The 13,199-nt window shown below is 40.6% G+C and overlaps 1 protein-coding gene across 3 annotated transcripts in view; it reads right to left on the reverse strand.

Moving 5' to 3' along the window:
• Positions 1 to 404: 404 nt before the first annotated feature.
• The window catches only part of PIWIL3 (piwi like RNA-mediated gene silencing 3), a 44,861-nt gene continuing 32,066 nt past the window's right edge, over positions 405 to 13,199 (reverse strand). Inside the window, exons 15-21 of one of the 3 annotated variants that reach the window (XM_003277725.4) lie at positions 9,304 to 9,501; positions 9,077 to 9,180; positions 6,547 to 6,617; positions 5,987 to 6,137; positions 4,242 to 4,367; positions 903 to 1,050; positions 405 to 743 (exon numbers count right to left, since the gene is read on the reverse strand). In XM_003277725.4, coding sequence (XP_003277773.1) covers positions 627 to 743; positions 903 to 1,050; positions 4,242 to 4,367; positions 5,987 to 6,137; positions 6,547 to 6,617; positions 9,077 to 9,180; positions 9,304 to 9,501 — 915 coding nt within the window. In that variant the 3' untranslated portion in view covers positions 405 to 626. Of the gene's footprint in view, positions 744 to 902; positions 1,051 to 4,241; positions 4,368 to 5,986; positions 6,138 to 6,546; positions 6,618 to 9,076; positions 9,181 to 9,303; positions 9,529 to 13,199 lie in introns of all 3 variants that reach the window. The other 2 variants (XM_003277724.4, XM_003277722.4) reach the window with 2 other exon arrangements.

The raw sequence follows: 13,199 nt of genomic DNA on the forward strand, positions 1-13,199 counted from the left end.
CCTCAGGTGATCCACTCGCCTCAGGCTTCCAAAAGTGCTGGGATTACAGGCATAATCAAGGTTTCCCTATGACGTTTCCACCAAAAATACATCCAAATTCCCACCCCAGTACAAGGAATAAAACAATGCTTCCTATGTAGCTCATCAGTAATAGGTTAATTCTAAATACAAAATATTAAACAGAAATTCAGTGTTGTTACTTTTATGTCTTCCTTTCCTGTACTTTAACCAAAAAAAGTTTCAAAAATAAAGTAGACGTAGTTTTCCAAGTGGAGTTTACTTGTTCACAGACGTACTCTCTGAGTGACGAATGCCCAGTCTTTTCAATTATTAGAGTGGCCCCGCTTGGGGTGGAAAATGTTCAGTCATGTTTAGCTATGAGATCTCTGTCACATATTTGAAAGGGAAACTGCAAGCCAAACCCTGTCAGTTCTCCTCTCTGGAAAAATCAGTCGGTGGTAGTATTGAGAGTAGAACATATCACTCTGAATCTCTCCCGTGTCCAATCAAAAACGATGAGAATTTAAAGCTATGGACCTAGGAAAATATTTCAGACATCCTGCTTCAAAAAGAAGACAGGCTTACACGTTGTGGTTTCATTATCACATCAGGTGGTCTTCTACAGGTCAAAGGTAAAAAAGACGGGTTGACAGGGAACGATTCGGTTCCTGGTGAATGGACTGCCCCACAAGGTAAGCCAGCTTGTGGGCATAGTGGCAAGGCGCTGGAACTCGAATGATGCCCTTTAGTAGGAAAAAAAAACATACAACTAAGTTTTTTTCACTTTACATCTACTTTCCCTAAATTTAAATACACAGAAGCCAATTCAGAGGTCCAACATTGTTCAATCTTGAATAGTACATTTAAAAAATCTGAAGAAAAAAGTAACAAAAAGTACTTACTGGCAAATTATAATACATGTGGCATAGACAATATGTTAAACGCTGTACTGTATCTGGGCTCAAGCCAATCGTGTCATAGATGACGTTATAATGAGTGGGGGTAACAGTCCCATCTTGCACAGACTGACTCACAATAAAAAAGTCATACCTGGAAATATAGGACATGTGGGTATCGGCTCATTTTAGGAAGGGGGTATAGTAAACCTAATATCTGAAATGAAAACATTTAGTATAATAGCTTACAAAAATCTATAGGCTAAGTTTCCTTTACATTTAGAAGCCCGTCTAACTGATAAACAACGATTTGAGAAATCAAATCTATAGAAGACAATTAAATCACTGACACAGATAGTAATTCTCATGGGATTTTGCCTTCAAGTACATGCACTGAAACCTAGAGGAAGAAACAAGATTGGCACATTTGATCTGATATGGCTGTAGATAATTCTATTCGGAGATCCTGGATGAAGGCCTGCTGCCTCGCTGAGAATCACTGGACTATATTTAAACTATTTTTTTTTTTTTTTTTTTTTTTAGATGGAGTCTGGCTCTGTCGCCCAGGCTGGAGTGCAGTGACGCAATCTTGGCTCACGGCAAGCTCCTCTTCCCGGGTTCACGCCATTCTCCTGCCTCAGCTTCCTGAGTAGCTGGGACTACAGGCGCCTGTCACCATGCCCGGCTAATTTTTTATATTTTTAGTAGAGATGGGGTTTCACTGTGTTAGCCAGGATGGTCTCTACCTCCTGACCTCGTGATCCACCCGCCTTGGCCTCCCAAAGTGCTGGGATTACAGGTGTAAGCCACCATGCCCGGCCTTAAACTTCTTAAACAATACAACCGGTAAGATTGATCTATGTGTTATAAATATTGAATTTATTTTTATGTGTACAATCTTATGTTGTACTTTATGATACTTTTTATTTGCTCCATCCTTTAATCCTTTCCTGCCTTATACTAGATTGATCAAATGTTTCTGCCTTTCCTTCCTTTTACTTCATTTCTCCTCAACTCTTGGTATGAATATCATTATTTCCACTGTGGTTTCAAGTAAGTCTTTCATTTGTATAATTGACTTAAGTATAAAGCAGCAGAAGCTTTATCATTTTCCCTAATAACTAAAGAATCTTAATGTATACTTTGACCTCATAACTCCTTTTCTATGTAAGTGCTATATCCAGTATTTTAGATCTTGTTTTAATATACCCTATAAATTGTCATTTATGAAATCAAGGCTTTTTTATACTCCATTGTAAGTGATCAACATTGCTTCTTGCATTTCATTCTCCCTTAACTGTTCGATTTCCTTCTTCCTAAAATACAGTCTTTTTGGGTACCTCTCTCAGTGAGTACCTGGTGGATCTGTTAATGTATATACTGTATATGTACGAACTGAGCATGTTTGTATTTCACTGTCACCCTTGATAAGTTAGCTGGGTATCAAATTCTAGCTTGACGGCTATTTTTAAGCATTTTAAAGATACTTCATAGCATTCTGGTTTCTACTCTTGCTGAATGTGATTTTTATTGTTTGTAAATATATTATTCCTGTGATTGCTTTTGAATTTTCTTATGCCTACTGAAGTTTCACTATAACATTTCTAAGTGTGAACTTTTATTGATCTTTGCTCAATCTTGTTATTCTTCAATCTGAGGATTCAGAATCTCAGACTTTCTCTTTGAATATTGCTCCACCCCACCACACCCCCATCATATCTTATCTACTACTGAAACTTCTATTTGGTATAGAGCAAATATTATTTTGCCTTACTTTTTCTAAACATTTTTTCATATCTTCCATATCTTTATAGCTCTCCACTGCATTATGGGAATTTTGTGAATATATGTTCCAGTTAACAATTTGTTTTATATCTAACCTTCTCTTTAACCCTTCCACTGATTTTTCTTCGTTTTGACTATATTCATGTTTGTTAGATATTCAAATACAAATTGACCTTTTCATTAGACATTCTTATATCTTTTCTTATCTCAATACATTTTTATATAGAATGTCTCTAACCATTTCATCTTCTGGAAGTTGTATCTAATCTTAATGTCTTAAAGGTTGGCTCTAACTTATAATGGCTTGCATCCTCATAACAAGAAAAAGACTTCTAAATTACTGTTTGGAATTACTTCCTTGTGTCCATGAACAACAGAGCTGACTATATGAAACTATTTTGTAGCCTATTCAGTATTACTTTCTGAACACATCATTTCTTCGTTCAGGTTCTTAGGATAAGTGTCATACAAAATGTTTCACATAAAAGAAACTGGTTTCTTTTTTCACACTGCTGTTTTGTTTTTGTTTTTGTTTTGAGAGGGAGTCTCACTCTGTCACCCAGGCTGGAGTGCAGTGGCATGATCTCTGCTCACTGCAAGCTCCGCCTCCCCGGTTCACATGATTCCCCTGCCTCAGCCTCCTGACTAGCGGGGACTACAGGCGCCCGCCACCATGCCCGGCTAATTTTTTGTATTTTTAGTGGAGAGGGGGTTTCACCGTGTTAGCCAGGATGGTCTCGATCTCTGGACCTCGTGATCCGCCCGCCTTGGCCTCCCTAAGTGCTGGGATTACAGGTGTGAGCCACCGTGCCCAGCCCCACACTGCTGTTTTAAAGCAGAAAGATATTTTAAAAATAGAAACCTCTGGCTGGACATGGTGGCTCATGTCTGTAATCCCAGCACTTTGGGCCACCAAGGTGGGTGGATCACTTGAGGTCAGGAGTTCGAGACCAGCCTAGCCAACATGGTGAAACCGTGTCTCTACTAAAAATACAAAAAACTAGCCGGACGTGGTGGTAGGCACCTGTAAGCCCAGCCACTCAGGAGGCTGAGGCAGAAGAATTGCTTGAACCTGGGAGGCAGAGGTTGCAGTGTGCCGAGATTACGCCACTGCACTCCAGCCTGGGCAACAGAGCAAGACTCCATCAAATAGATGGATAGATACCTACCTACCTCTCAGACTATTGCATAAACATTTTGATGGTCGTGATATAGTCAATATAATTTGATTTGTGATGACTCCAAATTGTCAATATAAACATCACTTGCTATCTTTTCTATTCATAATTTAAAGGGTTTTAGGGCCACACTGAAGTTGACTCTTATGTGGTCACAGACATTTACAAAAGTTTGATGAAGAAACTTCGACAACCAGAAGACTAATCGCGATTTCTAGATTCAAATGAGGAATCTCTGCCCAATAGTAAAAAAAACAGACCAAATTAGTTCTAAAGAATCAGCAATGCTTTAAGGTAAAGTTATTGGAATTAAGTGATTGTGTTGAACCGAAGGAAATTGAGAAAATTATAGAACCAGCTGCAAAAAATATAGGTGGCTTACCATTCGTTCCTAGTCAACTCTACGTCAATAACTGTTCCTGGAGGTGGATTTTGAAAATCGCTTCCATGTTTAAGAAAAAATCTAGTGTTTATTCGTTTCTTCACCACAATGAAAGCTAGAGTGAAACTTTAAAAAATCAGGATAAGTGTCACTATGTTTACTCAGTCTTACCTCAGAAGTACGCAGTGTATTAAAACATCTGCTTTACATTTAGGACCTATGAAGAATGGACAGCAGCCCTCCTTACACCCTAATTTTACTGTCTAAGCTCCACGTGCCCGATTAAAGCAGTAAATGAGGAGGTATTTATTCATAACCACCCACATCCCAGGGGAAGGGTCCCTTCCTCACAACTTTGGGATCATTCCTACAATCCCTGCTGAGCAATGGGCCCTCAGGAAACAGGAGTTTTACAAAAGTGGAGTTTTGTAGGTTTTGTAAGTCTTAGGGCTGGAGATCCCCTCCAGCTGGCTCCTCCACCACCTGGACAAAAGTCCAGGATAAAAGAAGGATAAGTGTGAACTATTGGCAGGCTACGTTCATGGATTTCTTTTTTCGAGATGGAGTCTCACTCTGTCCCCCAGGCTGGAGTGCAGTGGCGTGATCTCGGCTCACTGCAACCTCCCTCTCCCAGGTTCAAGTGATTCTCATGGCTCAGCCTCCCAAGGAGCTGGTATTACAGGTGTGCGCCACCACGCCTGGCTAATTTTTGTATTTTTATTAGTAGAGATGGGGTTTTGCTATGTTGGCCAGGCTGGTCTCAAACTCCTGACCTCAAGTGATCCGCCTGCCTCGGCCTCCCAAAGTGCTGGGATTACAGGCATGAGCCACCACGCCGGGCCGTTCATGGATTTCTATATCTGACATTAACAAGCCCTCCCACAGCAAGACTTGAAAGTAGGAAGATTCACTGGAACTTTGTGGTGGAAGCGGTCTGCTACTGCCAGGTCCAACTCTGCTTTGCATTCTGACTTGGGTGTGGAACGCAAAATCAAAGCAGAAGGGTCTTCCCCGCGCTCCCCCACCCATCCACAAAAGCCACTATTTATATCAAGCTCCTACTCTCATCACACATTGTATTGGTGTTTTCCCCTAAAAAACATCAGATTTTTTTTTTTCAAAGACTAAAATGTAGAGCTAAAATCTGCACAGTACAATTTTTTTGAGACAAGATCTTACTGTGTCACCCAGGTTTCAGTGCAGTGCTCCTAGGCTCAAGTGACCTGCCCACCTCAGCTTTCTGAGTAGCTGGGACTGCAGGCACACAACACCATGCTCAGCTAATTTTTTCATTTTTTTTTCTTTTTTCTGAGACAGAGTTTCACTCTTGTTGCCCAGGCTAGAATGCAATGGCACGATCTAGGCTCAATGCAACCTCCGCCTCCCGGGTTCAGGCGATTCTCCTGCCTCAGCCTCCCGAGTAGCTGGGATTACAGGCATGCGCCACCACGCCCAGCTAATTTTTGTGTATTTTTAGTAGAGACGGGCTTTCTCCATGTTGGTCAGGCTGGTCTCGAACTCCTGACCTCAGGTGATCCACCCTCCTCGGCCTCCCAAAGTGCTGGGATTACAGGCGTGAGCCACTGCGCCCAGCCAATTTTTTCATTTTTTGTAGAGATAGGATCTCACTATGTTGCCCAAGCTGGTTTTGAGCTCCTGGGCTCAAGTGATCTGCCCACCTTAACCTCCCAAAGTGCTGGGATTACAGGCATGAGTCACTACACATTACAATTAATACAACCTACTTGTTAGGAGAGATGGTTTTTAAGTAGGTCGACATCTTTTTCGCTTCATGGTCAAGCAATGCTTGAAGCTGACCATCTCCCACTCCATCCCGATACACAATAACAGAACGTGGCATCGATGATTCGTTTTTACACCAGACATCCAGGGCAGCTGAGAGGAAATCAGAAACTTGTGTAAATAAACCGTCACTTGGAACAAACTAGCCTTTGCTGCTTTTGACAAATTCTAGGTCCATCTTTCAACACTGCAGCTTTCAGGGCAATTTTACTGCTTAAGTCCTGTCTGTTCTGGGGTTCCTCAACAACAGCACTATGGAAGTTTTGATCCAGAGAATCTGTGGTGGAGGTGGTGGAGGTTGGGTAACTTATGCATGGTAGGATGTTTGGCAGCATCTTTGTCCTCTACCCACTAGACTCAATGCCAGTAGCACCTCTACCCCAGGTGTGACACCAAAAACTAAAGGTTCAGTCATTACCAAGTGTCCTCTGGAGGCGATATGTCTATTGGTGGAGAACTACTTGTATAGTGTCGGGTTCCCCGACCGCTACAAGACACTGACCTTTCAAGCAGATCTGCAGCTCTTTCACAAGCTCTTCTCCTGTTTTCTGGATGACACATTGAGAGTACCACCTGTTCACAGAAAAACCACCAGTTTGGAAAACAAGATTCTTAAAATCTCATTTGAGTCTGCATTAATCTATGGGCAAAAAATATTACTATCAGTAGTTAAGGACATTTTAGCATCAATTCGTATCTCTACAGAGATCAAAGTATTGGTCTCTTTTGATATCTTAGGCATTTTAGAAAATTTTGAGTGCATACGAATAGTCAAGTAGAATGGATGCATTTATTCACATTACTACAAATTAATCATGCTTTATTGTACAAGACGACTGTAGTTTCGCCTATGGGGGAATGCGATAAAATGAAATCCCTGTGCTCCCCCTGGTTCCTGCTTTGGGATCAACACCCTCAACAGTGGCGCCTCCATGTTCCCCCTCACTGAGGAAGGGGTTTGCTTTGGAATTGTGGCAGCTGTTGTCACACCTTCAACATATCTAGTAAAATTGTATGCTATCTCAAGTTTCTATCCCCTTACCGCATTCTTGTTTACTTCACAGTAACCCCATCTGACCACCTGACATTGTGATGTATCTGTCTGCCTGCCTCTTCTTACTAGGATTTAATCCACAGAGTATGACCAGGTGTCTTGGCTCCACATTTTCACTGCCAGTGTCAGCATCTGAACATGGTAGCCACTCAGAAAAATCTGTTGACAGCTCCAAGAATGATTTGGCTCATGATGGTCTCTGCTTTCTTGGGTTTGGAGTATGTAATTGCAATATTTACTTAGCTATGTGTGTTTCTCTTTGTTCAAGGTATTGGCTATTTTCTTTCTTTTTTCTTTTTTTTTTTTTTTTTTTTTTTTTGAGACAGAGTCTCACTCTCTCACCCCAGGCTGGAGTGCAGTGGCGTGATCTCTGCTCATTGCAAGCCCCACCTCCCAGGTTCATGCCATTCTCCTGCCTCAGCCTCCTGAGCAGCTGGGACTACAGGAGCCCGCCACCATGCCTGGCTAATTTTTGTATTTTGTTTTAGTAGAGACAGGGTTTCACCGTGTTAGCCAGTATGGTCTCGATCTCCTGACCTTGTGATCTGCCCGCCTCAGCCTCCCAAAGTGCTGGGATTATAGGCGTGAGCCACCGCACTCAGCGGTATTGGCTATTTTCATAATTTTTTGGAAGTTTTTCTTTGATTGGAAAGCAGATTTTACACTATTAAAATAAGTATTACTTGAAAAAAGCATCTGTTGAATAATTGAAAGTATAATTTTTCCCTATGATTGCAACACTATTTTCAAACAAAAAGTAGAGCAAAACAGTGTTATCATATTGAAGCAGAATATGACTGGAAAAAAGTCATCATCTATGGAAATAAAGATGGATCTTCCTTTAAAGATATTCCTGAATTATACCTAGTGGGCCACAATCATTATTAAACAGAGGTAATTTGCAATGGACATACATCAAGTAATGTGCAAAGGACTGCAAACTTAAGACTGCAAACGTATTTCAAGGTGCAGTATGGTTTCTACTCTGAGAACAGAAAATAAAAGGGCCCTGGGAGAAAAGGAGAGCATAGGATATAGACACACATCTTTTGGAAGTACATCATGTGCAGGTATAGAAAGACAAGATCCTATACTTACAGATCTCTGGCCACTAATTATGTTTCCATGTCTCTTTACCCATGTACATCTGAACTATTTCACTATGTATTAGTTATCTCCATTTAAGACATGTACTGATCAGAGCCTATGGTAGGCAGAATTCTACCTGTTCTAATCCCTGGAGCCTGTGATTATGGCAGGATATCACCCCTGTGATTATGTTATGCTATATGGCTCCGTTGACTTTATGATAACAATTTTCCAAATGGGTCATTTGTAATTACATGAACTCCTTTAAAAGCAGGTATGTTTTTTCTGGCTGATGGCCAAAGAGGAGGTCAGATTCAAAACAGAACAAGGGCTCAATGTGCCATGGCTGGTTGGAAGATGGAGAGGGGTTTGCTACATGAGAGAAATCAGGACTGGCCTGCAGCTGACAGCCAACAACAACAACAACAAAACAACAACAACAACAACAAAAAACCAGGGACCTCTGTCATCTAACTACAAAGAAATGGATTCAGCCACAATGACATGAGCTTGGAAGGGGAGGGCTGTCAAGCCTCCAGAAGATAACGTGGCTTGGCTGACACCTTTATTTATGCCTTGTAAGGTCCTGAGAGCTGTGAACTACCAGGTGTCTGATCAGAAGAACTGTGCAGATAGAGACGGGCATTGTCATAAAGTGCCACGTTTGTGGTATGTTAGGCAGCAATGGAAAATTATGTAGAGCCAGCCAACCATGCAAAATGTTCTGGGAACATAACTTTGCCAGAAAAATCAGGAGACCACATGACTAAGAATAACTCATCTGTCAAATTCCCAACCTCTTGAGTTAACAAGTATTAATTAGGTTCATCTTTTCTATTTGGTCCACAGTCAGCTACCAACTAAACAATGTCTACCAGAGCTTACTTACTTTGTTAATTCAGCATTGGTACTTGCAACAAATCCTGCTATTGATTTCTGTCGATTTACAATATCGTGGAAACAATCAATGCCAACGAACATTGTTCTTTGTACCTTAAGTTTTTTTTTGAAAAGGTAATGGAGTTAGAACGTGAGCAAAATTTAAGCATTAACAATTAAGGGAATCTTAAGTTTTATTAGACGTAAATTAAATGAAGTCAATGAAATACAACATACGTCTGTCTCCACTTTCCAGAGGGCTCCTCCCATCTTGCAATTCATCTGCTGGGCAATCTTGGTGACGATGGTCCTTGCCTGGACTTTTTCTAAGGTCTTTTTCACCACACATTGGCTTGGAATCGGGCATTTGGTACATAGGTATCTTTTTATGCTGTCATATCTACGTTTGTCATCATTGGGCAGGATACAAATCACCTTGAAAACCAGCAAACATGACATTCCCTAAGATATAACAACAGTGATACAGGAAAGAAAAACCATCTGGAGCAGGCAACTTAGGTGGAAGACTGACAAGCTAGAGTCAATTTATTAAGAAAATATATGAGCCCAAGAGGGTGAAGGGTCTAGAGCCATGTTATTAATTATAATAATTATATCAATTTATAATGTATTATATGTATTTTATTAGAAAATTATTACATTAATTATTACTTAATTGGAAGGGTGAATATGTGGAAGAAACAAGTTATAATTAACATTATAAACTATAATTAACATTAAATTGTTATGTGTTTAAATTATAGTGTCGTAAATTATAGTTAAGATTAATGTTATAAATTATAATTATAAATTACAGCAATTGCTGCAAGATGCAATTTGGCAATATATATCAATTGTTTAAGACTGCAATATTATTTCCATCCTAGTTATTCAGGTTCCAGGAACTTATTACCATGTTAACAAGGATGGGTTAAAATCAGGCTGAAGGATACAATGATCAGGACAGTCACCCTTTACAGGACTATCACTGAGAGAGGAGAAAGGAGAAAAAAAAGTTAAGGCAGGTCCATACTAAAATTCTTTTAAACAGCCTGAAAAATCAAGCTGCAGCTGGACAGATAAGGGAGCAAGGCCTAACGTAGAAATGCCTTTGTTCTTTGTGTAATCAGCAGGCTCCCAGGAAAGTTTCCTCCGCTTCTACAGACATGTACACAGTGGGGACTCCGTGGGCACTTGCATAAGGGGGAGGCTTGGCTGAGACAGGCCTGCAGCTGCACAGATAAGGACAGTTACGCAGATAGCTACGCAGATAAGGGAAATTTCTTAGAAAAGCTTTTGTGTTTAACTGTAAAATGGCAACCCTCTCGGGCCCCCTCTCTGCTGCAGAGAGCTTTCCTCTTTTGCTCCAACCTTACTCTTGGTGTCCACACTCCTAAATTTTCTTGGCCGTGAAACAAAGAGCTCGGATAACACCGCAGACAACGAGATGGTTTCATTGACCCTAGACAGCTTCATCATGATGTATGTGTAGGGCACTTTCTGAGTGGTTCACTTGGCAAAGTTAATACTTTCAGCAACCCACTGAAATAAGTAGTATTATCCCCATTTTACTGCTGAGTAAGCAAACTTAGGAGTTATGGAAACTGCCTGATTTTCCAAGGTTTCAAATATTGGGTTGGATTTCCAGTGGGAAACTAAGCAGTTAGGAAGACTGGTTACTAACTGGCCTGTTCCTGACTTTCTTGGGAAAATAATTATTAAGTTATTTTTAACATGATGATGTTTATAGGAAGTTTTTGGTGGACATCTTATCAGATTAAGGAAATTCTCTTCTCATTCTCTACTGTTTTTCTTCCTTTCACGTGAAAGGGTGTAGAATTTCAAATGCATTGTCTGCATTGACAAGTATTTGTCCCATAGTTCAGACTCAACAGTTAATCATTTGCATTTTTTCTAAAGGTGACCTATTTCAAATGACTGGCATATAGTAGCTTTTGGTGTTTTATATTTTATTAATCTCCAGTGAATCTATACTAATGGATTCTACTTTTTTTTTTTTAGCTTTAGTCTTCTTCAGTCTTGACAATATCAAATTTTGATATTTTCTTTTTTTTTTTTTTGAGAAGGAGTCTCGCTCTTTCACCCAGGCTGGAGTGCAGTGGCGCGATCTTGGCTCACTGCAGGCTCCGTCCTCCAGGGTTCACGCCATTCTTCTGCCTCAGCCTCCCGCATAGCTAGGACTACAGGCGCCCGCCACCTCGCCCGGCTAATTTTTTTGTATTTTTTAGTAGAGACGGGGTTTCACCGTGTTAGCCAGGATGGTCTCAATCTCCTGACCTCGTGATCCGCCCGCCTCGGCCTCCCAAAGTGCTGGGATTACAGGCGTGAGCCAATGTGCCCGGCCTCAAATTTTGATATTTTCAAAAGGACCAGCTTTAAGTTTTTTGGTTTTTGTTCAGAGATGAGTGGTGAAATTAGAATTATGTGTACAGATTAGAAAACAGCATTACCAGCTGGGTGCAGTGGCTCACGCCTGTAATCCCAGTACTTTGGGTTGCCAAGGTGGGCGGATCACAAGGTCAGGAGTTCGAGACCAGCCTGGCCAATATGGTGAAACCCCATCTCTACTAAAAATACAAAAATTAGCCAGGCATGGTGGCGGGCACGTGTAGTCCCAGGTACTTGGGAGGCTGAGGCAGGAGAATAGCTTGAACTGGGAGGCGGAGGTTGCAGTGAGCCGAGATCGCATCACTACACTCCAGTCTGGGTGACAGAGTGAGACTCCATCTCAAAAAAAAAAAAAAAAAAAAAGCGTTACATCAATATTAATTTTCTTAATTGGGTAACATGTTGTGTTTAAGTAAGAGTATGTTCCTTTGTTTTCAAAATACCCATTGACGTATTTAGAGATTAATGGAGCAGCATATCGCACATATATACACATACACAGTAACTGCCATGAATTACAATCATATGCATATGGTAAAGGAGAAAAAGAATAATTATACAACTGTGGTCAAATGTTTGGGTAATCTGGATGATGGGTATAGAGGGGGTATTTGTATTATTTTTCCAATTCTTCCTTAAGTCTGAAATTACACGAAAATATAAGATTAAAAGGAATAAAGTTTCTGAACATCTTAAAAAAAAATGAAAGGTTTAGATTGGATTAATGCATAATAATTTTAAATAGAACATTTGTAAAATTTTCTGTTTAAAATGAGGACTGTATTCCCTACTGGCATTTTTACTGCAAATGTCTGATTTTCAGGAATGAGTTATTACTATTAAATGCAAAGTGACTTTTTTTATTCTTGTAGCCTTAATACTAGATTTGCTTCACTTCCTGTAAAGAAAGCCGTAACCTGAATATACTTTTGTGGCAGGCCAGTTTTTGCTAATGTAGTCTTCCATCAGAACTCTTTCAGTACTGAGTGGTTAAGTTAAATATTAAAAGCTAAAAAAGTCAGTGCCCTTATACAAAGGCTGGAATGTAATAAAAGCCCACCAAGAGTTTTGCCTAGGCCTTTCCTGGGCCTCAAAGCATGACAAAATAATGAAGGAATTCTTAACAGGACCCATTTAGGATTAAACAGGTTTTACTGGGGTCTGAAGAAAATCCCCAGGCCTCCATAAACAAGTTTATTGGAGGTCTGAAGGAACTCCCCAAACCTCCATAATTTAGCAGGAAACAAGATAAGGGTAATCACTGCAGCACTTAGACCCATTTAGATTAAGTAAATTTACTGAGTCTCCAGAAGAAGGTCTTCAGGACTCAGACCTCAGTTATAGATGAAAAGTTAATCACTTATGGCCAGGCATGGTGGCTCACACCTGTTATCCCAGCACTTTGGGAGGCTGAGGCAGGCAGATCACAAAGTCAGGAGATTGAGACCATCCTGGCTAACACAGTGAAACCCTGTCTCTACTAAAATATAAAAAATTAGCCGGGCGTGGTGGCAGACGTCTGTAGTCCCAGCTACTTGGGAGGCTGAGGCAGGAGAATGGCGTGACCCCAGGAGGTGGAGGTTGCAGTGAGCCGAGATCGTACGACTGCACTCCAGCCTGGGCAACAGAGTGAGCCTCCGTCCAAAAAAAAAAAAAAGTTAATCACTTATGTCTTTAGATAAATGCACACTTAGACATAGACATATAGCGTAGAAGGTATATAA

This window comes from Nomascus leucogenys, chromosome 7b, assembly GCF_006542625.1.
Source record: "Nomascus leucogenys isolate Asia chromosome 7b, Asia_NLE_v1, whole genome shotgun sequence".
Lineage (NCBI taxonomy): Eukaryota > Metazoa > Chordata > Mammalia > Primates > Hylobatidae > Nomascus > Nomascus leucogenys.